General features: G+C 46.3%; 1 protein-coding gene across 1 annotated transcript; it reads right to left on the bottom strand.

Annotated features, from left to right (window-relative positions):
* Positions 1 to 1,937: 1,937 nt before the first annotated feature.
* On the bottom strand, positions 1,938 to 27,231 carry LOC135893019 (butyrophilin-like protein 2). Its single transcript, XM_065420804.1, has 4 exons — positions 27,162 to 27,231; positions 9,237 to 9,578; positions 7,385 to 7,669; positions 1,938 to 2,533 (listed from the first exon to the last, which is right to left on the bottom strand). The coding sequence occupies exons 1-4, from the start codon at positions 27,229 to 27,231 to the stop codon at positions 1,938 to 1,940; spliced, it is 1,293 nt and encodes a 430-aa protein (XP_065276876.1).
* Positions 27,232 to 27,849: the final 618 nt, after the last annotated feature.

Here is a 27,849-nt window from a genome sequence, read left to right as displayed (position 1 = left end):
AGGACTTCAATGGCTCAGATACAGGTTTGACACAGGAGTGGGTGGGTGAGATTCTGTGGCCTGCATTGTGCAGGAGGTCAGAGTAGATGATCATAATGGTCCCTTCTGACCTTAAAGTCTATGAGTCTATGAGACAAATTGCCCTGTTCTGTTCATTCCCTTTGATGCATCAGGCACCGGCCACTGTCCGAAGACAGCATACTGGGCTGGATGGATTATTGGTCTGACAGAATATGGCTGTTCTTATGTTGCTTCCCTAGAGCAGGGGTGAAAGTGAGATGGTACGGGCTGGTACTCTTACTGGTAAGAACCTGCACTGGCCCATACCCAGCCTACATTAAAGCACTGCTGTGGCAGTGCTTTAATGTCCCTGCCCCTTTTGCCTCCCCTGTCGGCAGCCCTGCCAATAGGGTCTGTACTGGCAGGGCCGCCGATGGGGGGGCGGGGGAGGGGAATCCTCACAGCACTGCCGTGGCAAAGGACCGCTTTAAGGTCACTGCCCCTTCCCCCCATAGGCAGTCCGTACCGGCAGGGCCGCCGAAAGGGGAGGCAAAAGGGGCAGGGACATTAAAGTATTGTGTTATTAATATGCTGGGTTATATTTCTTGTAAATAGATAAGTATCATTAGTCATTTTCCAAAGAGACAGCACCTGTATGTCCCAAGTACAGAGCGCTGAAATGAAGAACCCAGGACCCAATGCATGCCAGGAGGGAAGATAAGCCATTCCGATTAGCAAGCAGCAAGGAAGAGGCTTAAGCCACAAGGCGGAGAGGGGAGGGAGGCAGGCTACGTGAAATACAATGTTGGCATTTCCCTCAGAGAGCTGCCTCTGCAGCAGGGGGGACTGAAGGATCCTCTGACTCCTGTGTGGCACAACAAAACTGTCAGGGAGTTAGGAATTGCAGGGGATAGGTAATTCCCCTGCTGCCAGTGACAGACAGGTTTGATTCTGAACCCAGGCTGCAATCAGGCAGAGGTAGCCCTCCCTTTTAAGGGAGCCGGGAGCTCTAGCAAAATGAAGAAACACCCACATAACACTTTCTACACTAGGTGTTAGGTCAGTATAATTACGTTGCTCAGGGGTGTGGATTTTCAATACCCCTGTGTGACATTGTTATACTGATGTAGATCTGTATTGCAGACCTAATCTAAGTTTCCTGGAAAGTTAATGGGACTTAGTCTCCAAAGTATCTAAGGACTTGTCTCCATGAGGACACTCAGGAAAGTTAATCTGGGTCAACTTTTAACATGGATTAGTTAAACCACAGTAAACACATGTGGACATTCTTATTCAGAATGAAAGTGGCCTTAATTTGATTTAGCTTAGTTCACAAATCAAATTCAGGCAACTCAAAATCTGAATAAGAATGTCCACACAGGGGGTTAATGACATTTAACTAATCCACTTTACATTCAAACTTCAGTTAATTTGAATTAATTTTCTAGAGTTTTTCAGTGTAGACAACAACTTAGTTACTTTTGAAAATGGGAGTCAAGATCCTAAAACATTTTACCACTTTTGAAAATGTTATCCTTATAGAATAAAATGTATTTTTTTCAACCTGAGTGTGGAAAGAAAAACATCTGTTCTCTGTTGTAAACAAATTGTTGCCATAATAACTCTTACAAAGTTCTTGAGGTCCCTTCCAGCCCCACATTTCTTTGATTCTATGTCATTATGGCTGAAGGTTCTCCTGTTCTTAGGATGCTAACAAACTCTGTTGTAAAATTAAGAATGCTTCAAAAGGGCTTATTAAAAAATAGTTTAAATTACATTCTAATATCACTTTAATTTTTGGAAGATAGATTTAATAATACAGCTCCAAGTATTGGTATTTTAAAAGCAAATAAAGGGGAGAGTGATTATTATTGGTATCTCTTCTAACAGCAGACAGAAACTGATCTCACAGTGACATGCATTAGACCATCTAATAGCTACCCAATGGAAGAAGTGGAAATTCCATTATTTGGGAGTTTTAAAACAATAATAGACAAAGCAATAAAATGTGCTGTGGAGACGGGACAAGCCTGCACAGGCTCCTGAGGAGACAGAATAATAGAGTTTGATAAATCTGCTTTCTCCAATTCTAGGCCTTTCTTACCTATAACCAAGACTTTAATGATGATCTCTCTGTGAAATGAGTTGGCACTGGCAGAACATACATATTTCCCTTCATCTTCCACCTGAATATTGTTCAGTTTCAGGGAAATATTTCCTTTCCCAAACTCCTTCCCTTTAAAAACTTCTGCCTTTTCTTCATATTTCTTCCTGGGCCATTCTCTGCTGTTGACTCCATTTGGAGACAAATAACCCATTGAGCATTTGTCATCCTGTGGATAAGAATTAACCAGGGGGCTGATTTCATCATAGAGGTAGAGATAGATTGTCTTATCCTTCCTAGGTCCAACTTTCCTCCACTGCAGCTCCATGCTGGGGGGCAGATGTTTCGTAATCAGCCGGCAGGGAAGAATGGCATTTTCTCCAATTACCGCGGTAATGATGTCATGTTCTGCCTCCACATCAAAGAAACCTGAAAAATGTTCAGGGGGTTATAATTGCACCAGCAGCACATAATGACTCATATTAATGTGTAAGAGAGAGTGAGTGAAAAGAGGACAGCCCTAATTCTCCTCTTATTTATACTCTTTTTATAATAGTGTAACTTCAATAGCTTCGGGGGATTCACTCCTAATATACACACAGATAAGTAAAATGCTGCACCAAAGACTTGTCTACGCTGTGGGGTAATGCGCACTACTGGAGAGTGATTAATAAAATGCACCAATGTGTTGTGCGTTAATTGGTCTGTGTAGACCTTGGATGATGCACACTAAAAGTTCCCTAGTGTGCTTTCCTGAATTACTGTTAACATAATAACGGCCATACTGGGTCAGACCAAAGATCCATCAAGCCCAGTATCCTGTCCTCTGACAGTGGTCAATGCCAGGTGCCCCAAAGGGAATGAACAGGCAGGTTATCATCAAATGATCCATATCCTGTCACCCAATCCCAGCTTCCGGCAAACAGAGGCTAGGGACATCATTCCTGCCCATCCTGGCTAATAGCCATTGATGGACCTATCTTCCATGAATCTATCTAGCTCCCTTTTGAACTCCATTATAGTATTGGCCTTCACAACACCCTCTGGCAAGGAGTTCCAGAGGCTAACAGTGTGTTGCGTGAAAAAAATACTTTCTTGTGTTTGTTTTAAACGTGCTACCTTTTAATTTCATTTGGTAGCCCCTCGTTTTTGTATTATGAGACGGAGTAAATAATACTTCCTTATTTACTTTCTCTATACCAATCATAATTTTACAGAAATCTATCATATCCCCCCTTAGTCGCCCCTTTTCCAAACTAAAAAGTCCCAGTCTCATTAATCTCTCCTCATATGGAAGTTGTTCTATACCCCTAATCATTTTAGCTGCCCTTTTCTGAACCTTTTCCAATTCCAATATATCTTTTTTGAGATGGGGCGACCACCTCTGCATGTAGTATTCAAGGTGTGGGTGTACCATGGATTTATATAGAGGCAATATGATATTTTCTGTCTTATTATGTATCCCTTTCTTGATGATTCCCAACATTCTGTTAGCTTTTTTGAGTGCCGCTGCACATTGAATGGATAATTTCAGAGAACTATCCACAATGAAAAGGGGAAAGCAGTGGACGTGTTATTCTTTGACTTTAGCAAAGCTTTTGATACAGTTTCCCACAGTATTCTTGCCAGCAAGTTAAAGAAGTATGGACTGGATGAATGGACTATAAGGTGGATAGAAAGCTAGCTAGATCATCGGGCTCAATGGGTAGTGATCAGTGGCTCCATGTCTAGTTGGCAGCTGGTTTCAAGCGGAGTTTTGTTCAATATCTTCATTAATGATATGGAGGATGGCATGGACTGCACTCTCAGCAAGTTTGCAGATGACACAAAACTAGGAGGCGTGGTAGATACACTGGAGGGTAGGGACAGGATACAGAGGGACCTAGACAAATTAGAGGATTGGGCCAAAAGAAACCTGATGAGGTTCAACAAGGAGAAATGCAGAGTCCTGCAATTAGGATGGAAGAATCCCGCACTTAGGATGGAAGAATCCCATGCACTGCTACAGATTAGGGACCAAGCTGCTAGGCAGCAGTTCTGCACAAAAGGACCTAGGGGTTACAGTGGGATGAGAAGCTGGATATGAGTCAACAGTGTGCCCTTGTTCCCAAGAAGGCTAACTACATTCTGGGCTGTATAAGTAGGGGCATTGCCAGCAGATTGAGGGACGTGATTGTTCCCCTCTATTCGGCATTGGTGAGGCCTCATCTGGAGTACTGTGTCCAGTTTTAGGCCCCACACTAAAAGAAGGATGTGGAAAAATTGGAAAGAATGCAGTGGAAGGAAACAAAAATGATTAGGGGGCTGGAGCAGAAGAGAAGAATGAGGGGGGATTTGATAGCTGCTTTCATCTATCTGAAAGGGGGTTCCAAAGATGATGGATCTAGACTGTTCTCAGTGGTACTAGATGACAGAAAAAGGAGTAATGGTCTCAAGTTGCAGTGGGGGAGGTTTAGGTTGGATATTAGGAAAAACTTTTTCACTAGGAAGGTGGTGAAGCACTGGAATGAGTTACCTAGGGTGGTGGTGGAATCTCCTTCCTTAGAGGTTTTTTAGGTCAGGCTTGACAAAGTCCTGGCTAGGATGATTTAGTTGGGGATTGGTCCTGCTTTGAGCAGGGGGTTGGACTAGATGACCTCCTGAGGTCCCTTCCAAACCTGATATGCAATGATTCTATGAATGACTCCAAGATCTTTTTCTTGAGTGGTAACAGCTAATTTAGACCCCATCATTGTATATGTATAGTTAAGATTATGTATTCCAATGTGCATTACTTTGCATTTATCAACACTAAATTTCATCTTCCATTTTGTTGCCCAGTCACCCAGTTTTGAGAGATGCTTTTGTAGCTCTTAACAGTCTGCCTGGGACTTAACTATCATGAGTAGTTTTGTATCATCTGCAAATTTTGCACACCTCACTGTTTACTCCTTTTTCCAGATCATTTATGAATATGTTAAATAGGACTGGTCCCAGAACAGATCCCTGGGGGACACCACTATTTACCTCTCTCCTTTCTGAAAACTGACCATTTATTCCTACCCTTTGTTTCCTATCTTTTAACCAGTTACCAATCCACGAGAGAACCTTCCCTCTTATCCCATGACTGCTTATTTTGCTTGAGAGCCTTTGGTGAGGGCCCTTGTCAAAGGCTTTCTGAAAATCTAAATACACTATATCCACTGGATCTCAGTTGTTTGCTTGTTGACCCTCTCAGAGAATTCTGGTAGATTGGTGAGGCATGCTTTCCCTTTATAAAAAACATGTTGACTATTTCCCAACAAATTATGTTCATCTATCTGTCTGACAATTTTGTTCTTTATGATTGTTTCAACCAATTTGCCCGGTACTGAAGTGAGGCTTACTGGCCTGTAGTTGTCAGGGTCACCGCTGGAGCCCTTTTTAAAAATTGGCATTGTATTAGCTATCCTCCAGTCATTTGGTACAGATGCTGCTTTAAATGATAGGCTACAGATGACAGTTAGTAGTCCTGCTATTTCACATTTGAGTTCCTTCAGAACTCTTGGGTGAAAACCATCGGGTCATGGAGACTTATTACTGTTTAAATAACAGGAGTACTTGTGGCACCTGTAACTCCTGTTATTTTTGCGGATACAGACTAACACGGCTGCTACTCTGAAACCTGTTATTACTGTTTAGTTTATCAATTTGTTCCAAAACCTCCTCTAATGACACCTCAATCTGGGACAGTTTCTCAGATCTGTCACCCAAAAAGAATGGTTCAGGTTTGGGAATCTCCATCACATCCTCAACCATGAAGACCCATGCAAAGAATTCATTTAGTTTCTCCGCAATGGTCTTATCGTCTTTGAGTGCTCCTTTAGCATCTCGATCATCCATTGACCCCACTAGCTGTTAAGCAGGCTTTCTGCTTCTGATGTATTTTTTTTAAAATTGCTATTACATTTGAGTCTTTGGCTAACTGTTCTTCAAATTATTTTTTGGTCTTTCTTATTATATTTTTATACTTCATTTTCCAGAGTTTATGCTCCTTTCTATTTTCCTTATTAGTATTAGGATTTATCTACCACTTTTTAAATGATTCCTTTTTGCTTCTCGCTGCTTCTTTTACTTTGTTGTTTAGCCATGGTGGCTCTTTTTTGTTTCTCTTACTCTGTTTTTTAAATTGGGGTGTACATTTAACTTGAGCCTCTATTATGGTGTCTTTAAAACGTTTCCATGCAGCTTGAAGGAATTTTACTTTTGGTACTGGACCTTTTAATTTCTGTTTCACTAACCTCCTTGTTTTTGCGTAGTTCCCCCTTTTCTGAAATTAAATGCTACAGTGTTGGGCTGCAGTGGAGTTTTCCCTGCAACAGGGATGTTAAATTTAATCATATTATGGTCACTATTACCAAACGGTCCAGCTATATTCACCTCTTGGACCTGATCCTGTACTCCACTTAGGACTAAATCAAGAATTGCCTCTCCTCTTGTGGGTTCCAGGACTAGGTGCTCCAAGAAGCAGTATTTAAGGTGTCAATAAACTTTATCTCAGCATCCCTTCCTGAGGTGATATGTACCAGTCAATATGGGGATAGCTGAAATCCCCCATTATTAGTATTTAGTTTTTTATTTTAATAGCCTCTCTAATCTCCCTGAGCATTTCACAGTCACTATCACCATCCTGGTCAGGTGGTCGGTAGTATATCCCTACTGCTATATTCTTATTATTAGAGCATGGAATTACTATCCATAGAGATTCTATGGTACAGTTTAGTTCATTTAAGACTTTTACTTCTTTTGATTCTACACTTTCTTTCACATATAGTGCCACTCCCACACCAGCACGACCTGTTCTGTCCTTCCGATATATTGTATACCCTGGTATTACTGTGTCCCACTGACTTTTCTCATTGAATCAGGTTTCTGTGATGCCTATTATATCAATATCCTCATTTAATACGAGGCACTCTAGTTCACCCATCTTATTATTTAGACCTTATTAATTTTAAGTTACAGCAATCTGGTTCCATTTTGGTTAGGTTCTGGTTTGGTTTTGGTTTACCATATTATCGTTTCAAACAATAATATGGTAAAGGACACCTGGGAAACTTTAGTGAGTACCAGCTGGGGTCTCCATGGACTAATTAATGTGCAACCCTTTAATGCGCGTTAGAAATCACAACTCACTAATGTGTATTGGTGCTCCATGTAGGCAAGCCTTGAATGACATGGTTGGCCACAAGACGGGTAAGTTTAGCCCTATTTTGTAAGTAAGAGCAGGAATAGTTGTTTTGACAGTACAACATCTCTTACCAGAAATTGCAATAACTTTTTTACGGTGCCTCTTCAGCAAGGGGTTTATTATAGTACATGAGATAGTGTCAGAAGCAGTATCTGCTACCCTGAGCGTACTGTGGATTTGATACAGCTCTGTCACATCTTTTTGGATTCTTGTTTCAGCCATAGCAGTTATGTTTTGTCCTGTGCTGTCAGTCCAGCATACTTCAGGTTGTGGGTACCACCCTTGGGACGTACACCTCAGAGTGGTTGAATTATTCTGCTGATGTTCTATAGTTAAGCGAGGTGCTGATCCAAAACCTAGAGTGAAAACCAATTTCAAAAAATGTTAAACAGGCTGAAGAACTAGCTAACACACCAAACAAACGGTGCTAATGATGATCACCACTATCATTAGAGTCTCCATGTTCTATTGAATCTACACTGAACTATAATCTTGCATTTCAAAGTATCTTAAATCCATAGAGAGAGATTTCCACCTCAAAAGATCACCAAACACTTCACCAGCTGATCCCAAACTGTATGTAGACATGACTACATCGTATGCATGTGACAGCTTCACTTTTGGGATGGCAGCAGGTTAGTCAGCAAACAGTATTTTCAAAAGGGGAGATCCACCTTTGTGCGGTCCATATTTTGGGCACATTCAGGGGCCCCACTAGGTCCCTATTATCAGCGGGGTAGCCGTGTTAGTCTGGATCTGTAAAAAGCAACAGAGGGTCCTGTGGCACCTTTAAGACTAACAGATGTATTGGAGCATAAGCTTTCGTGGGTGAATGCCCACTTCATCAGACCCAATGGTCCCAATGTAAGTCTGAGCAGCTTTAGGGCTATTCTAACGTACACTTTGTTTCCCATCGTCCCCTATGAGGCCTTGGAAGCAGAGTATAGCCAAAGCAGTGTGCTCCAGCCATACCCCTACCAGCCCTTAGTCTGCTCCCTCTCTCCCACAATCCTGACATGCCCCTTACACCACGTCCGGAAGCAAGACCACTACAGAGCCCTTACATCAGCTCTACACTGGCCAAGGAGACCTTTCTCTGTACAAGGGGTAATATCAACAGTTCATTTCCACGTAAAAGGACCTTAGTGTAACTGAGAATCAGGTGCAGTGTGTACAAACCATAGGTGGGCAGTGACCTCACAGTTCCGCAGGACTCTAATGTACTGCCTGGGTGCATGTGCGTGTGTGACGGGAGGTAATGGCCCAGCTTTCCCCTGCGCTTTAGTCATTTTATTGCTGTTGTACAACAGCAGCACACACAATGCAGGGGGCAGGGGTCGCTTGCAGGGGTTGCTTGCTGGAGGATTCTCTGCAACTTGAAGTCTTTAAATCATGATTTGGGGACTTCAACAGCTGAGTCAAGGGAGAGAATTATTCCAGGAGTGGGTGGGTCATGTTTTGAGGCCTGCATCATGCGGGAGGTCAGACTAGATGATCATAATGGTCCCTTCTGACCTTAAAATCTATGAGTCTATGAGTCTATGATTGCACATGCCACCAACAAAAAGCCACAGAAAAATGTACATGAGGTATCCATGTTGTGTGCATACACTGTGTATAATTTGCATATACTATGCAAGATGGACACCAAACTGCTGAAGCTTCTCTGACTCCCAGTCCAGCACTTCTCTCCTCTTCCTTCCCAATGCATCACTTCCTCTGCCCACCTCCCATAACATTGCACACACGTGGGTGTTTCTCCTTCCCCTGCCAGCTGATGAACCCTCCCTGTTGGGAGGAAAGGATTAAATGGAAATACAGCTGCTACACACAGTGCACGGCAATGGAGAATCAGCACCACTGTGATCAGTGCAGCATTGTTCCCTGCCAGCAACACTTTTGTATCGACATCTCCATGCTTACCTAGAACAGTCACCTGAGCGATAGCTTCTTGATAGACACCATCACTTGTCACCGCACACACGTACTGACCACTATCTTCTACTTGCACTGGAAAGAGCTTCACCTTAACGACTCCATTCGCATATCGTCCTTTGATCCTGTGCCGGTCCCCAGCCCGGCCCAGCTCAGTCCCTTTTTCCGTGCTATTGTAAAAATATAACGTTGTATTTTTGTTCCTTTCCAGTTTGTACCAATGCACTTGAATGTTAGCGGGGACCTTTCCTATGAGATGGCAGCACAACGTCACAGCTTGTCCAACCAAGACAACTGCAGGAGCAACATCTACAGTGACAGTAAAATCACCTGCAAGAAAGGAAATAAATCATGATCACTGATTTTCTTCAAAAGCTTGACATTGGTGTAGACAGAACAAAAGAAAAACTAGATGCAATTTCTGAGAAACAACAACAGCGCTATCTTTCCTTGGAGAAACTCTCCCCATCTAATCTAATTACCCCCTTCATAATGGAGAGAGTGTTTGAGGTCTCACTGGTAGCTCGGCTATTCACAGATTTGAGCACGAGGTGGTGCAGACTGAACTTCTCAGGGGTCGGTGCAGGATGCATAGTTCTTCCTGAGGTTCTAGGCAGAGAAGGAGCCTGTACCATCATTAAAGGTGTTACAGTGTGTTCTCCTCTTAGTGGCTGGCCAGCATGGGGAGGTGGACGTAGAGTTAAGGCTAGACTTGGCCGAATTCAATCTTTAAAAAAAATAATTTTGATGGATAATATCAATGTTTATTCTTAATCATTTTTTCTATTTTTAATCTATTGAAATTTTCAAGAGTTTTGTAGACTTACAGGCTTTACAAATTTTTTTATTTGTATCAATTTAAATTTTCACAGTTGCAGGAAATTACGGAGGGGCACACAATGGGGGTGGGTCAGACAAAGTTTATAAGCATTAAAACACAAACAGTCACCAGCATATAAAAAATGTTAGCATTAAGTCAAACTAATTTCTTACTTTACATCTCTGAATATTTTAATTAGCAGCTATGGAAATATTTTTTAATCAGTTTGTGTGCATACAGTGAAATTGACATTTTATCGACATTTACTGATAAAAATCTAAGCCTAGTTATGATCCTGCTCTGTAAGAAGTAGGAGGGAGAAGTCCCTGAGCATAGGAAAAGCAATTGTAGTCTTCAAGGTGACGCCCAGCCTGTAGAGTTTTGTTGGGAAAAGAGAAGGTTACTCACCTTGTGCAGTAACTGAGGTTCTTTGACATGTGTGTTCCCGTGGGTGCTCCACTTTAGGTGTTCATGCGCCTCGTAGTCAGAGACTTTTGGTAGCAGTGCCCAATTGGGTCACACATGCATGGTCCCTGCCTTGCACTGCTGCAGGCAGTTAACCGAGGCTGTGCAACTAACCCCCACTCAGTTTCTTCTCTACTGCAGAGACTAATAAGGAAACTCCGAAGTAGAGGTGAGGAAGGAGAGTAGTGGAGCACCCACAGGGACACATCTCGAAGAACCTCAGTTACTGCACAAGGTGAACAACCTTCTCTTCTTCTTCGAGTGCTGTCCCTGTAGGTGGTCCACTTTAGGTGACTTCAGAGCAGTGCCCTCCGATGGAAGGAGGGGCTTCAGAATTGAAGTCGTGACCGCCGATAGTACAGAGCATCCAAAGGATGTATCAGATGTTGTCTGTTGCTTGAAGGCATAGTGCTGTCTAAAGGTATGGGCTGAGGCCCAGATAGCAACTCCACAGGTGTCCGTGATAAGTACATTTTGCAGGGAAGCTGTGGAGGCTGATAAGGCTCTAGTGAGATGTGAGAGAATCCCCATGAGGGGATATCATCAGTTGCACTGATGATAGCAGAGTTTTGTGTGATTATGGATCTACATGAAAAGTCTTTGTTTAGAGACAGTGCTCCTTTTGGAGCATTCAGTGATGGATAGAAACAGTCTGGGGGATTTATGGAATGGTTTAGTCCTGTCTATGTAAGAAGCCAATGCCCTCCGAACATCAAGATTATGAAGTGTGTAATGTGTTCTATCTGTGTAGGGTTTAGTGGTGTGGTCTGAGGGAGGCTTTATCCTCAAAGAAGACCATGTATGGGGTTTCCACCATGAAAGCCTACAGTGCTCCCACACATCTGACAGATGTCATTGCCACAAGAAATGCTACTTTTATAGAACGGTGTAGCACTTATTATGTCATCATGGGTTCAAATGGGGAAGAGGTGATGATCCGAAGGACCAGGTTGAGGTCCCATGGTGTAGAAAGCTCACGTAGTTCAGGGTAGGCGTTATTGAGTCCTCTGAGGAAATGTTGGGTCAGTAGATGGGTAAAGACAGGATGGCAATCAAACTTGGAGTGAAATGTTGTGATGGTAGGTAGATGGACTTTTACTGAGCTCATGGATAGGTCTGACTATTTGAGTTCTAATAGGTAACGCAGTATAGAGGGTAATGTCCCTGGGATGGAAGTAATCCATTTTAGTTGGCACCAGGCCTAAACTTGTCTCCCCTTCAGGGTGTATGGGCAACAGTTCATTGATGTTCAACTGTGTTACAGTATATTTCGTACCTCCTTTGAACAGGCCAGCTCAGGTTCCATGAGCTATGGAGGAGCCATGCCCTGAGATGGAGTTTCTGTGGATGCAGGACATGGCATGAGTCCTGGGACAGTGGGTGAGACAGAAGTGGGAGTGTGATTCATGGATGCACGGTCATGCTGAGGGGGTAAGGATACCATGGTTTGGCGAGACCATGCTAGTAGAATTACTGTGGCCTATCCAGCCTGATCTTTTGGATCACTCGGTTCAAGAGAGGAATAGGAGGGAAGGCATAGAGAATGGGAGTGTTCCACTCGAGGAGGAATGAATCACCTAATGACTGCACACCGAGACCTGCACTGGAACCAAAATGAGGGTGTTTGGTATTTTGCATAGTTGTAAAAAGGTCTACTGTGGGGAACCCCCAGTGTTGAAATACATGCAGGAGTACTGTGTTGTTGAGCTCCCTTCGCGGTCCTGAGAAATTTGTCTGCTGACGGTATCTGCTGTGGTGGTGTGGCTATTGTGTCTGATGCACCATCATCAGGTTTTTATGGCTTGTACACAGAGGTACGGTGAGTGTGCTCCCCCTTGTCTGTATATATAATACATACAAGCTAAGGCTTCAAATAGCCTTGTCCTTGATTAGTGGCAGGAATTGGGAGCAAGCATTGCGGACAGCTTGAAGTTCCAATAGGTTTATATGTCGAAGGGATTCCGCAAGGGACCCACGGCCCTATATAGAATGTGGGTGCAGATGTGCTCCGCATCCCAGGAGTGAGGCATTTGTGGTCTGAATGAACGGTGTCCCATGCATACATTGGTTGGTTTTACTCACCAGAGAAGGGGGTCCTTTATTTTGCCTGATATCGTGGGGTGCTTGTTTATGCTGTGCCTGTGTGGAACAAAGCTGATACGTAGCCTTCCTTGTAGGCAACGGATGTTTAATTTGGTGTGTCTGACAGCAAACGTTGTGGCTGCCATGTGGTCAAGGAGCTGGGGGCAAGTCCTGGCAGATACCTGTGGGCTATTTTGCGCAGTGGGTATGAGGCTGGTGAGAGTGAGAGAACGTTGTCTCGGTAGTGAGGCTATAGCCTTGATAGAGTTGAGGTGGGCCCCAATGAAGTCCAGCTCTTGCACTGTTGTTAGAGAGGGCTGGTCAGTATTTATTAGGAAGTCCAGATTCGTGAAGAGGGTTACCACCTGTTCGGTGGCTTGCAATGCTGTCTGCTGGGTTGACGCTTTAAGCAGGCAGTCGCTTCTACTGTATAGTGTGACCATCTTGAATTGTGTTTCTGACAAACTTGTTGAATTATCGGAGGTCAAGTATTGGTGTCCATCCGCCAGAGTTCTTGTTCGGGGAGGTTGATGGTTGGGATGCAGCAACTTGAGAAGTAGATTGTTGTCCCCTCAGGGCCGTGTCTGCGACCCTGTGAGTCAAATCACCGCTGTTGTTGTGAAAACATTGGCTGGTGGTACCGTTGGGATGTAAAGTAATTCCTCTGTTTCCTCTTGGGTTTGGGGTTATAGGTCCCCAAGGATCAGAGAGTCGCTCGTGAGTCAGTGAGCGAGTGGAGTGAGTCGTCTGTCTTGTTGGTGAATAATTTGGGCTGGCAAGTCTTCCACCGTGGATTGCATCTCTTCAGGGAAGCCAGAAAGATAGAGCCATGAGGCCCTTCTCATTACAACCACCGTTGACACAGATGTTGCAGCCCTGTCCTCAGAATCAAGTGCTGCGAATTGTTCTCCCTGGTCCTTGGCAATACAATTAATCAATTTGGATAGTTCTGTGTCATTTGTATAGTTGTATTTCGTTAGTAATGTTGCATAGTTGGCTATGCGGAGGTGAGGAGTAGCCAAAGAGTAAGTCTTATTGCCAAAGATGATCAAGTCTTTTCCAATCCTTATCATGAGTTGTGTTTCTGGGCTGTTGTCGTATGCCACATTGCTGGACTGCATCTATAACTAAGAAATTAGGTGCTGGATGCGAAGTCCGTGCCCTTTGTTGGTACACACCTCTTGTCGGACCTCCCGCTGGCTGGAGGGGCAGCCGCAGGGGTCCACAGAATGACCTTTATAGGATCCATCAGTGCCTCATTCATGTAAAGGGTAATTTTTTTTAAATGAAGCGGATGTATGCAAAAAGTCCACTAGCCCATGCTGTATCATGGGGACCTCCTCACGGGAGATGTCCAGAGAGGGCCACCCTCTCAAATAAGCCATGGAACAGTTTGAAATAATCCCCTATATTAGGGGGAGGAGGCATAAAGGTGTCCTCTGTGGACAATGATGACAAGTGGGTAGGTGATGTCCCCTGCAGGAGTGGGGGATATTCCTCCTCTTCCCTTGGGACCACTGAGGGTGCTGGTACAGAAGCTGTGGGGAATTACTGTGTGCTGGGTCTGGCCATAGTGGGATATGACCTATGGATATGACCCATGGATTCCAGTTTGCCCATTGGAATGGGAGTGGCATAGGGATCCCCATACCACTGTAAGTAGTCGGGGACAGCATAATATGCCCCAGGAGAGACTCCTGGGTTGACTGACACCTGATGGATAGGAGCTGGTGGGGGAATAGCTCCCTGTTCTTCCTCATCTTCCTCCTTCAAATAAGGAGCAAGACAGTGAGTGATGTTGGGGATGCAGGGAGACTCAGTACCCAGGGTATCATTCTCATATAAGTATCACAGATAGGGGGATCAGGGGAAGAGACGAATACCAGAATTCCAAAGAGGATGGATCTAGACTGTTCTCAGTGGTACCAGATGATAGAACAAGGAGTAATGGTCTCAAGTTTCAGTTGGGGAGGTTTAGATTGGATATTAGGAAAAACTTTTTCACTAGGAGGGTGGTGAAGCACTGGAATGGGTTACCTAGGGAGGTGGTGGAATCTCCTTCCTTAGAGGTTTTTAAGGTCAGGCTTGACAAAGCCCTGGCTGGGATGATTTAGTTGGGAATTGGTCCTGCTTTGAGCAGGGGGTTGGACTAGATGACCTCAAGAGGTCCCTTCCAACCCTGATATTCTATGATTCTATGAACCCTCTGTCTGAGGAACTGCTGCTGTTCTGGTTTGATTGGCCACTGGGGCTGCCTCCTTGTCACTGTCAGGGCTGCAGAAGAGAAGGAGGCGCTGCTGGCTGCATCTCTGTGCGTGTTGGGTGCGCCTTTGAAGAAGCCGCCTTTTATAGCGGCGCCACACCACGGTGCAGAGGCACAGGGTTTTGGTTTCCCCTTAGTACCTGTGTCCAAGCCAGCTCTTGTAGAGTCTCTGGCTCTAGCAGGGCTGGCAGTGCTGGGGTTTTCCACCACCTCGGCTCCCGGCGCTGACAGCCCAGGCGGTGTATGCACTGGATGCCTGTCCACAGAGCGGCTGTGGATTGTGGCATGGAGGCACGGGGCTCCCCTCAGTGCCTGCGCCGGGGCCATCCCCTGCAGTCTCTGTCTGCAGCAGTGCCGGAGCTCCCAGTGCTGACAGCACAGCCAGTGCTATTATTATCTAAGGGACGGCTGGTTTTTTTTAATTATTATTATTTATTCCTGTGGTGAGGACCCAGGTGCTTCCTCGAGTGACAGCAAGCGGGGCACTCCGATGTGGGGTTGGAGAAAGGACCCCTGTCTGAAGCCGTGGTTGGTGAAGTGAGGGGGGGGATCCCGAGCCTCATGCCCCAACACAGGTCTGAGAGATGTCTTCACTTCATGCCATTCTGGTCCTGAGCCTGAGGCAATGCAACACTTTGTGGCATGCCTGCTTTGCCCAGGCAGCAAACATACCGACCGTGGCTGCCAGAGACAGGCACTGTGAGCCTGGAGGCAAGGCGCTGAAAGAGGAGGGGCTTTCACCCTCAAAATGGCTGTTTTTCTGGCCATGAAGGGTTTTTTTGTTTTTGTTTTTTTAAACCAAGGAGAAAAGAAAAGGGAAACAAGCTAAGTAGCTGCTAACAAGAAACTGAAGTGACTGTAACTAATTAACTACAAAGTAGCGAGGCACTGCTGATTGCTCCAACTGGTATCCAAGCAGGGCCGGTGCAACCACTAGGTGAACTAGGCAGCCACCTAGGGTGCCTAGTGGTTGAGGGCGCCTAACAGCCCGCTCAGGGGAGGAGGCGGAGTGGAGGTGAGCTGGGGCGTGGGGCGAGGGGAGGGCCGCCCGCAGTAACGGGGGGCGCACAGGGGAACTACTCCCCACCCCAGCTCACCTCCACTCTGCCTCCTCCGCTGAGCACATAGCCCCCGCTCTAATTCTCCTCCAATCAGCGCCACACGCCTGGGAGGGGAGAAGAATTAGAGGGGCACCAGCGTGCTCAGCGGAGGAGGCTGAGCGGAGGTGAGCTGGAGCGGGCTCAGCTTCTGCGGGGGGGTTGCCGTGGGGGGCTGCCACAAGAGGGGGGGTGAGCTGCCGCAAGGGGGCTGCCACGTGGGGGGGTGAGCTGTCACGGGGGGTGGGAGGGGCTGCTGTGGGGGGCTGCCACGGCGGCAGGGGGGGCTGCCGTGGCGGGCGGGGTGAGCTGCCACGGGAAGGTGACCTGCCGTGGGATGGGGGGGCTGCCGCGGCGGGCGGCATGAGCTGCCATGGGGGGGGGGAAGCTGCCGCGCGGGCGGGGTGAGCTGCTGCGGGGGGGGGGAGCTGCCACGGGGGGGCTGCCATGGCGGGCACGGTTAGCTGCCACAGGGGGGGCTCCCCGGGTGGGGTTAGCTGAAGAGGGGGGGTAGTTGCTGCCAGGGCCGGCTCCAAGCACCAGGCAACCAAGCTGGTACTTGGGGCGGCACCTGGAGGGGGGCGGCGCGGCGCTCGGGCCGCCGGGGAGAGCGGGGCCACAGCCGGGCTCGCCGCCCTCCCCCGGCGCTCTGGCCGCCCTCCCCCCGGCTGCCTGGGGGAGAGCAGCGAGCCCCTACTGGGGCTCGCCGCCCTGCGCTCTGGCCGCCGGGGGGAGAGCCGAGCCCCGGCCGGGGCTCGCCGCCCTCCCCCCCGGCGCCCTCCCCCCGGCCGCCGGGGGCAGAGCGGAGCCCCCACCGGGGCTCGCCGCCCTCCCCCTGGGGCTCCGGCCGCCCCCCTCCCATGGGGGGGGGGGGCGGCCGGAGGCTTTTTTGCCTGGGGCGGCAAAAAAGCTAGAGCCGGCCCTGGTTGCTGCAGGGGCGGCGGGCTCCCTGGGCGGGGGGGCGGCAGGCTCCCCGGGTGGCAAGTGGGGTTAGCTGCCGTGGGGGAGCGGGGGTCGCAATGTGGCAGTTTCGCCTAAGGCACGAAACTTCCTTGCACCGGCCCTGTAGCCAAGGGTGGTAGAGAAGGAACTGAGTGAGGGTTGGTCGTACAGCGTCAGTTAACTGCCTGCAGCAGCGCGAGGTGGGGTGACTCAACAGGACACTGCTACCATAAATCTCTGACTACGAGCGCAGGGGCACACGAACACCTAAAGTGGAGCACCCACAGGGACAACACTCAAAGAAGATCTCCCCCACACAGCCAGGCTGAGTTAGCCTTTCAGCTCCCTAGGGAAACTCTGCCCTTTTTTAATGCTCTAAGTCAACCTAAGTTAGGGCAGTTAAGTTACATAGTTTATGTAACTTATGTAATTTACCTCCACGTAACTTACATCAACTTAATATGGTGCTCTCCCATTGATATAGTTTCTGCCTCTCTTTCAGGTGGATTTATTAAGTCTACCGGAGAGTGCTCGCCTGTCAACTTATCACGTCTTCACCAGACTCATTAAATCAATGTCACTGCATAGATTGCAGGGGTGCCAATTCAGCCTGTAGTGTAAACAAGGCCTGAGTCACCACATGGCACCACTGCTCTGGGTGCTGGTTCAGGGCTGCCTCCTGCTGAGAGTGTGTCTGAGCCCTAGGGTTGGAGACTACAGTTAGGATTTTAGTTGAGTTGTTGTAATCTGCATCATGAGCCCTCCCCACCCTCCTTTGTGGTAAGGGGAAAGCCTGGGATCAGAAGCAGCCTCACGCCTGCCAGCAGCAATCATCAGCCCCTCTGCAGTGACTGAGGAGGCCAGATCCATCTCTGAACCTGAGGATCATTCACAGAGTGCACCATCTTTAGTTAAATAGGGAGATTGTTTGCGAGACCCCCCCTACTGCCTGAACTGTGTCCTCAAACCAGGGGGTAAAGGTGTGGAGATTTCCCTACCTGTTGCCCATTAAACCTGTGAAGGGACTTACTGCCTTATCGTTTGGGTGGCACCGAGCCCAGTTAGCCAAGCTGCTAACTGCTGCTGCACAGAAGATATTATGGTGACAGTTCATCAAGGGCTCCTACAAAGTACACATACTAACAGGACACTACATTTTATGTTTGCTATATTGGGTCTTCTGATTGGGAAAATTCATTGGTATTATCTGTGTGTGCACCTATAATTGGAGACTCCCAAGAAATAACACAAATTACATAACAGGGTAAAACTCTACTCTTAATTTGTGTTATTTCTTAGGAGTCTCCAATTATCTGCCATGCAGGTGAGGGTTATCCTGTGGGTAGAATGTCCATTTGGCAAATAATTCCAAATGAGTAATATATTTGAGAATTTTACTTTCTACTTGGGGAAATTTGTGGGCAGATAATGAGAGGGCAATCATCAAATATACTGAAATATGCACTCAACCCTAGTTATCACTAACAACCTAAGAAAGAAATTCCAATTCATAAAAGTAATGCAATATTAGCATATGTAATGCAGTATAATAATGGTTGGAAAAAAATTCCCTTCCATGGAGAGTTTTCATTTTTTTGTTATTAAACCAAAACCCAATTTTTTAACAGAAGTCAGCAGGGTTTTTTGTTTTTTTTGCTGAAAAAAGGGGGTTTGAGGGTTTCTAATGAAACATCAGAAAAATTTGAGGGAGGCAGATACTTTCTACACAAAAAGTAATTCAGTCAAAAGCCCAATTTTCTACTAAAATAGTTTTGATGGAGGATATTTTGACCAGCCCTTGTACAATGTGCGTGATTTGGAGCTTTTGGCCAAAATATTCCAAATAGGGACCTAAAGCAAGACTCTTAAATAGAAGTTAGATAGTCTTATTTAGGTATGTAAATATGGCTGAAATGCATCCAAAAAATTATAACAATTGGAGTCTGTGATGAGCTCTTCAGGTTTTGAGGGTGGTGTGTGTGTGTGTGAGAGAGAGAGAGAGAGGGTGGGTGTGGTGGGGGGAGAGAGAGAAAAAATACATTGGTGGTGGCAACAGTGGTTGTAGCCATTATCTGATCTAAGGGTACGTCTACACTACCCGCCGGATCGTTGGGTAGCGATCGATCTATCGGGGATCGACTTATCGCGTGTGGTGTACACGCGATAAATCGATCCCCGATCGCTCTCCCGTCGACAGGGGAGCTAAGTTGATCTAAGATATGTCGACTTCAGCTACGCTATTCTTATAAGTGAAGTTCTGTATCTCAGATTGATCCCCCGCCCCCCAGTGTAGACCAGGCCTCTTGTACACATGTATATACCATACCAGTAGCTCCTTTCCCAGATCACTGACAAAACCATTGGCAGGTAGCTACCCCTCCTTCATGTGCAGGTGATACAAAAGCCTTGCTAAGCAATCTCTCATCCTGAGTGATCCCCATCATTAATGATCTGGATGATGGGTTGGATTGTACCCTCAGCAAGTTCACAGATGACACTAAGCTGGGGAGAGAGGTAGATAAACTGGAGGGTAGGAATAGGTTCCAGGGTGACCTAGACAAATTAGAGGATTGGGCCAAAATAAATCTGATGAGGTTCAACAAGGACAAGTGCAGAGTCCTGCATTTAGAACAGAAGAATCCCAGGCACTGCTACAGACTGAGGACCAACTGGCTAAGCAGCAGTTCTGCAAAAAAAGACCTAAGTATTACAGTGGTCAATAAGCTGGATATGAGTCAACAGTGTGCCCTTGTTGCCAAGAAGGCTTACGGCATATTGAGCTGTATTAGTAGGAGCATTGCCAGCAGATGGAGGGGAGTGATTATTCCCCTCTATTCGGCACTGGTGAGGTCACATCTGGAGTACTGTGTTCAGTTTTGGGCCCCCCACTACAGAAAGGATGTGGACAAACTGGAGAGACACCAGCAGAGTGCAACAAAAATCACATGATTTATGAGGAGAGGCTGAGGGAACTGGGCTTCTTTACTCTGCAGAAGAGAAGAGTGAGGGTGGATTTGATAGCAGCCTTCAACTATCTAAAGGTGGGGATGTATTGGTGAATGTGATTTAAGATAAAAGCCAGTGGAAACAATCGGAAATAATCTTCCTCTTTCCAGAAGCAGATGCACTTCAGTCTGCCTGAACAAAGATGAAGGTTCAAGTGTTGCTGTCATTTACACCTGTACAACCTCAGTGAAGCTAATAAGGGGCTAATGGGGTTAACAGAGGGGAGAATTTGCCCTGGATATTTTCACTGGACTGAATGTGCTCCACAAAGAGAGAGACTGAGCTCCAGCCAAAGCCCCAATCACTGCACCTTTACAGAGTGTGCCTCAGCCTGAACAACCCTGTCCTGTCCAGGGCCGGCTTTAGGAAGTGCGGGGCCCAATTCGAACATTTTTGGCAGGGCCCCTACAGGGATGACTTAAAAAAAAAAAACACGTAAAAAACCACCTTTCATTTCTTCCATGTATTATTTACTTTCCATAACTATATAAATAATAACAAAATTATATATTACATACATTGCGTAATATATACGGATGCATGCTAAGCCTACCTAAAGTTCTTGACACACACACCCCCGGGACCACTGCCCCATCCACCCCCCTTCCCTGTCCCCTGACTGCCCCCTGCCGCCCCATCCAACGCCTCCTCTCATTCCTGATGGCCCACTGGGACCCCTGCCCCATCCAACCACCCCTTCTCTCTGTCCCCGACTGCCCCTGGAACCCCTGCCCCTGACTGCCCCCCACCGCCCCATCCAACCCCTGCTCCTTCCTGACTGCCCCCCCGGGACCCTTGTCCCCATTCAATCCCCCTGTTCCCTGCCCTCTGACCGCCCCGACCCCTATCCACCCCCCCACAACACTCCAAACTCCCCTGCACTCTTCCAACACCTGCTCCCTGCCCCCTTATCGCGCTGCCTGGAGCCGCTCGGCCGGGTCCGGGTCTGGGCCGGGTCCGCTCGGTCTGGGCTGGGTCCAGGGTCGGGTCTGGGTCCGGTCCGGGCCCGCTCAGCCCGGGCCTGGGTCCGGGTCCAGGCCGGATCTGCTCGGTCTGGGCCGGGTCCGGGCCGGATCCACGTCCGGGTCCGGGTCTGGGCCGGAGCCGCTGGGCCAGGGCCGGGCCGCAGCCTCTCGGTCCGCGCTGGCGCCGCTCGGCCGGGTCCACATTCGGGCCAGGGCCAGGTCTACGTCCGGGCCGGGTCCTCTCGGGCCAGGCCGGAGCCGCTTGGCCGGTTCTGGGGCCGGGTCCGGCCCAGAGCCACTCAGCCGGGTCCACGTCCGGGCCGGGGCTGGGCCCGGGGCCATGCCCCACGGAGCCTCTAGGGCCAGGCCGGCACCGCGGGGCCCGGGCCGTGCCGGAGCCGCTTGGCCGGTTCTGGGTCTGGGGCCGGGCCGGAGTCGCTCAGCCGGGAACGAGACCGGCGCTGCGGGGTCCGAGCCGGGCCAGGCCAGAGCCACTCGGCTGGGACCGGGCTGGGGGCGTTCGGTCCGGGCCCGCTCAGGGGGCCAGGCCGGGGGGCCAGGGCAGAGGGAGCCACGTGCTTGGCCAGGGGCGGACTGGGCCGCACTGCGCCTCCCTGGAACCCTCCTCGCGCCCTCCCCCGCTCCAGCTTACCTCCTGCCTGCTGCTTGTTTCAGGCTTCCCGCGAACATCTGATCCGCGGGAAGCAGGGGAGGGGGAGGAGCAGGTGGGCGGAGCGTTCAGGGGAGGAGCGGGAAGTGGGCTGGGGGCGGGGTGGACAGCTGCACGGGGCCCTCTAGGCGCGGGGCCCCATTCAGGGGAATCTGCCGAATCGGCCTAAAGCCGGCCCTGGTCCTGTCCCTGATATTCCTATCACCTCCAGAGAAAGGGAAGAGCCTAGAAGATGTAAAAGGAAACTTAGTTTGATAGCATCCTGTCTGGCAAGAACTCACTTATCAATAGCTGGGATGTGAAATCCTCATTTCTGTATTGTTCTATCACTGTAGTCTCCACTTCCCTATTGTTTGTCTGTATAATCTCTGTCTGGTTCTGTGATTGTTTCTGTCTGCTGTATAATTAATTTTATTGGGTGTAAACCAATTAAGGTGGTGGGATATAATTGGTTAAATAATCATGTTACAGTATGTTAGGATTGGTTAGTTAAATTTCAGTAAAATAATTGGTTAAGGTATAGCTAAGCAGAACTCAAGTTTTACTATATAGTCTGCAGTTGATCAGGAAGTAAGGGGGGGAATGGGAACAGGGACTGGGAACAGGGATACAGGCAAGGCTCTGTGGTGTCAGAGCTGGAAAAGAGGACACTAAGGAAGGGAACTGGAATCATGCTTGCTGGAAGTTCACCACAGTAAACACTGAATTGTTTGTGCCTTTGGACTCCGGGTATTGTTGCTCTCTGTTCATGCGAGAAGGACCAGGGAAGTGAGAGTGCGAAGGAATAAGCCCCCTAACAGACAGCTGCCACAGTAACGGTGGCATGGTTGAGCAAAAGGGCACATGAAGGACTCATTTTGTGTAGCAACTAATGGGTGCAACTGCCCCCAACTGCTCAGAGAGAAATACGTTATGTTAATAAGATGGCAAGAAAAGAAAGAAAATATATGGAATTGCAGGAAAATGACAGCAACCAGCTGCACCTGTCAACATATTACACTAGGGTTACAGGGTCCTCTACCTGTTCCAGTCCTCTCCTGGAGCCGTCCCCTTCCTAGGCCCCAAAGAGCCGTCTATCTCATGTATCTCTTTATTATGAATTTTAAGTTCACACATAAAGAGAAAACTACAATTCCATCATAGCTCATTTGCTACTCTCAGCCTTTGGTTTTCTATATTTGCTTTTGTATCTCTTAAATAATAACCAGAAGACAGCGCTGGTACCAGCGTCTCATCCGGTGAGGGAGATGAGGGGGTCAAGGACATAAAATGACATTAACTGACAACAACTACTCGTTATAACAGCACATTCAAAGATGGAAGAAGCTGACAGCATGGTCCCACCATCGAGCTTGCACAGTAAGAAGGAACTGAAGGATCCGTGGAATGACTCCACTCTTTATCCCCCTGGCTTAGAGTATGAGGGACACCAGGGCACAGGCGAGGTCCCTTCTACTGATACCATTAGCAAAAACTCTCTAGAACTGGCACATGAGAAACACACCTAATGTAATGGGCATAGGCAATTACTCAAAGCAGAACAAAGATGGTTTATCACAATGGAATCAAGTCCGACAGTCCAAAAAGATGAGAGAAAGAGCAAGCAAAAATACCTCCTTTTTCAGCTGATGTTTTTTGTTATTTCTCTTTCGGCCACAACATTTTGATACTTAAATTTATAACAAAAATTGAAATTTTCTGTGGAAACAATGGACTCCATTAGTGAATGAGTTATTCTAACCAGGTTTAACTCTGTTTAGCTCAGTAGCTCTGAAAGTTCACAGGGCACTGTGGAGTGGGTCTCTGCCAACAATTAAAACTCCCCTTTAGACTGTGATGTGGGAAAGCACAGGTGCCTAAGCTCTAGATTATTATGAAACTCCTCTGTGCCGTATTCCCTGTTTATAGCAACACTGCCTTTCTGCTTTTGCCCTGACACCTGGGCTGCTCCAAGCCAGAGCAGAAAAGTCTCCCCATGGACGGCAGCCCCAGAACATTTCATCGTGACAACTGAAACCTCAGCAGCTAAGGAGCAAACAATTCTCACTAGAGAATGATCATGCATGATGGGATGGACAGCAGAGTTAGGGTTAGGCACACACACACAGACACACACATATATATAATCAATGTTTATTTTTAAGCATTTTTTCTTTGTTTATCAATTTAAAATTTCAGAGTTTCAGGAAATTTGAGGGGAGACATACAGAGAATTATTTAATGACTGTAGATTCTGGGATTCAAAAAGTGAAAGCATCTAACCATTAAAACAGAAACTGTCAACAGCATATGTTGAAATGTTAGCCTTAAATCAAACGCTAAGAAATTCTCAAGCCCCATTTTTGTTACTTTATCTCTCTGAGTATTTTGATTAGCAGCAATGGAAATATTTTCTCGTCAGTTTGTGTGCATACAGTGAAATCAACAATTACACTGCTCTACAGCCAAAATGCTTCTGAAATAAATGTAGTCAAATTTACTAATTCTGGGTCACTGAGAATGAAAATGATGCTTAAAATTGTTGATTGGCTCTCGTTTTCAAGATATGCTATTGGGTCAGTATATACGACCCTTGACTTGGGAATGGCGGAGGATAAGTGAGTTATAAAGGGAAGGGATCTCAATTTAAACCAGAAATGACTAAAATACATCTTTGACTGGATCTATGAATAAATCTATCACTGGGTTTGGACAGTACTTGCTTTTTAGGCAAAACAATGAATGGTGCAATCTGAAGCTGGTATTGCGTCATACATGATATGAATTGCATCATGTTATTCCTAGGAGTCATGGATGATGCAATCATAACGAAGCTTACATCACTCTGCTGAACAAATTGCCCTATATCAGCTCTAGAAATCATACAGTGTCATGCTCTCTTATTTGTCAGTGTTTGATTTTGGAAAGGGACATATTTATGTTTAGCCAAAGTGAGCAGAGATGCCTCGTACTTGTGTGAACAGTGCAGATAACTTATGCTATGTTTGTGGTGAAGTGACATTTGCATCACAAAAGCGCAGTATAACCACTATGGTTAAGAAAGCCTATCACCAATTTTGCAGCCAAAATAAAGGAAATCAGGACAAGAGGTGGGCCCCACACATATGCTGCATCACTTGTCCAACAAATCTTCGCCAGTGGTTGAACAGGAAAAGGAAATCTATGCCTTTTGCAGTGCCAATGATTTGGAGAGAGCCAACAGATCATACCAGCAATTGTTACTTCTGCATGGTGCCTCCAGTTGGGAAAGGTATGTCAAAGAAGAAAAAGTGGACTGTGCATTATCCAAACATTCCATCAGCTATACGCCCAGTACCCCATGGAGAAGGACTGCCGGTTCCTGATGCACCAGAATCATTCTCACTTGAGTCAGACGAGGAAGAGGAAGAGGATGAAACTTCTGGTCCTGAACCATCAATGTCACAGGACCCACATTTTCTCCCATCCTCCTCCTCTGAACCACACCTCATAACACAAGGTGAACTGAATGACCTTGTCAGGGATTTGGAACTACCCAAGAGTAAGGCAGAGCTGTTGGGCTCCAGACTACAGCAGTGGAATCTCCTGGCAGGTGATGTTAGGGTTTCCATGTTCCGTGACTGTCAAAAGGAACTTGTCCCATTCTTCTTCATGGAAGGTGATCTTGTAGCCTGCAACAACATCGATGGTGTGATGGCAGCCCTCAACATCGTTCACGATCCAGATGAGTGGAGACTGTTCATTGATTCATCGAGGACGAGTCTTAAAGCTGTTTTACTGCATAATGGCAATGTTTTGCCATCAATTCCAGTTGGTCATGCAGTCCATATGAAGGAAACCTATGACAACATGAAACAACTTTTGAGGTGCATAAACTATGACCAACATCAGTGGCAGCTTTGTGGCGATTTGAAGGTTGTTGCTCTCTTGCTTGGTCTGCAGACTGGATACACAAAGTACTGCTGTTTTCTCTGCGAATGGGATAGCCGTGCAAGAGATTCCCACTACATCAAGAAAGATTGGCCACTCCGACAGTCATTGGAGCCTGGGAGGAAAAGTGTTCAGCATCCACCACTTGTTGAATCAAGGAAGATTTTGTTACCACCCTTACACATCAAGATGGGTCTGATGAAGAACTTTGTCAAGGCCATTGACAAAACACAAGCAGCTTTCAAGTACCTCCGTGGAAAATTTCCAAGGTTAAGTGAAGCTAAGATAAAGGAAGGTGTCTTTGTTGGTCCTCAGATTCGTGAACTTCTTTGAGATGATGCATTTGACCATGCACTGCGTGGCAAGGAAAAGACGGCATGGAAAGCCTTCCAGTTAGTGGCAATAAATTTTCTCGGAAACAACAAGGCAGACAACTCCAGGTTGTTGGTGGAAAACCTCCTCAAGGCATACAAAAGCCTTGGTTGCAACATGTCACTAAAGATACATTTTTTGCACTCTCATCTAGATTTTTTTCCACCGAACTGTGGAGCAGTGAGCGACGAGCAATTTCACCAGGACATTGCAACAATGGAGAAACGCTATCAGGGCAAATGGAGCCCATCAATGCTTGCAGACGATTGCTGGACAGTGACAAGAGATGCTCCATTTAATGAATACAAGAGACAAGCCAAGAAGCGCCGAGTAGACACTGAATAGGACTAAACTATGTACATAATAGTTTGTTGCCTTTTGTTTCATAATAAATTTTATTTATATAACCCTTTTGCTGATTTTTAAAGTGTTACATAAACAGGACAGGTGAAATATTATCATGTAAAGCAACCATAAACACATGAAAAGACCTAGGCTTACAATTTATGATTAAAACTCTACTATCTACAGAATATATATATATATAGACATAAAATGTAAAAACTTAAATATCTTAGAAACAGTAGCCAATCAGTTGTTTTAATTGTCATATTTGAATTCAGCACATCAAAATACATAATAACTAGCACATTTTATCTCTGAAGCAGACGACTTCTCAAAAATTGTAGACCAGTGTTATCAACATTTACTGAGAGCAATACAAATCTAATCCTTCCAAGCTTAGTTATGGTCCTGCTTTCTACCTAACCCTTTTGGGTGGCTTGTGCCTCTGGAAGAAGTAGGAGAGAGTAGTCCCTGAATGCAGGAAAAGCAATTGTACCTAGCCATTGCCAATCTTTCTGTTACTTTGAAATAATAACAATCATTCTGTTAGTTTAGGCTTCTCCTAACAATAGCCACTGGTAGGATAAATGTCCTATCTAAGCAGCAGTGTCACTGTGCTTTCATCCTGAAACACGGCTCTCTGCACTTTTCAGCAGCTTGAGGAGGGTGACTAATGACTTGTGTTCAGACAAGGAGCTTGTATGCTCATTCCCCTCCCCCTTTCCCCCCCCCCCCCCGGTTAATGAAGCAGGCTTACTGAGATTTTACACACATCTGTAAAAACAGCTGAAGAGATAGACAGGCTCCAGAACATAGTGATGTTATTCCCACCACAAGCCATTAGATCTATCAAATTTTGTTTGGATTTCCCTCTTTATATTGCATCATGGTTTCCTTACACAGTATTTAGATAGGCAGCAATGGATATGTACATATTTATTATCTAATCCGTAGTTAATAAAAAATGGTGTACTTACCCCAAAACCATTTCATGACAAAAAGCAATGGTAAGCTGACGGTGGACAATATTTTGATTCCTAGGTGCATTGTGAAGTGATTGCAATATAATTCATCCAACTCTCTGCCAATGAAAATTGTAAACATCACAAACTGTAACATGAGGTGTACACACAACTAGAGCTGGTCAGGAATTCTTCTACAATGCGACTGCATCCAAAAATGCTTATTCATCAAAACCAAACAGCACACCTGGCCAGGGGAGTCTGGACTTCTGTATCAGAGGCCTCCCCAAACTTTGGGGGACTCCCCATACAGCCAAGGGAGTCTCTAGGACTTGGGGCAGCCAGCTGCTCTATTTCATTTTGGGAAAGCTGAATCAAAACCATGTGATTTTAAATAAATATTTTATCAGAATTTCCTTTATGTGAGAAATTTCAAACTTTCCAGTTTTTGTTCCGAATCAAAATTAAAACTTTCAAAATTTCAGAATTTACAACAGAATGGAAATTTTGAATTTTGACCAGCTCTATACAAAACCATTCATTTTACATGGCAATTTCTACTTTCCTGAAAAACAAAACACTAAGAAAAATATATCCTTTGTGGAAGTAGGCTGAGGGAAGACAAGGTAATTCCTGTGATATTTAGTTAACCCTAGACACTTTCCCCTGTCAGTGGCTGCATGAATAAAATGCAGACCAAGCT

The sequence above is a fragment of the Emys orbicularis genome, chromosome 21, assembly GCF_028017835.1.
Source record: "Emys orbicularis isolate rEmyOrb1 chromosome 21, rEmyOrb1.hap1, whole genome shotgun sequence".
In the NCBI taxonomy this organism is placed as follows: Eukaryota; Metazoa; Chordata; order Testudines; family Emydidae; genus Emys; species Emys orbicularis.
This window is presented reverse-complemented; position numbering and strand designations above follow the sequence as displayed.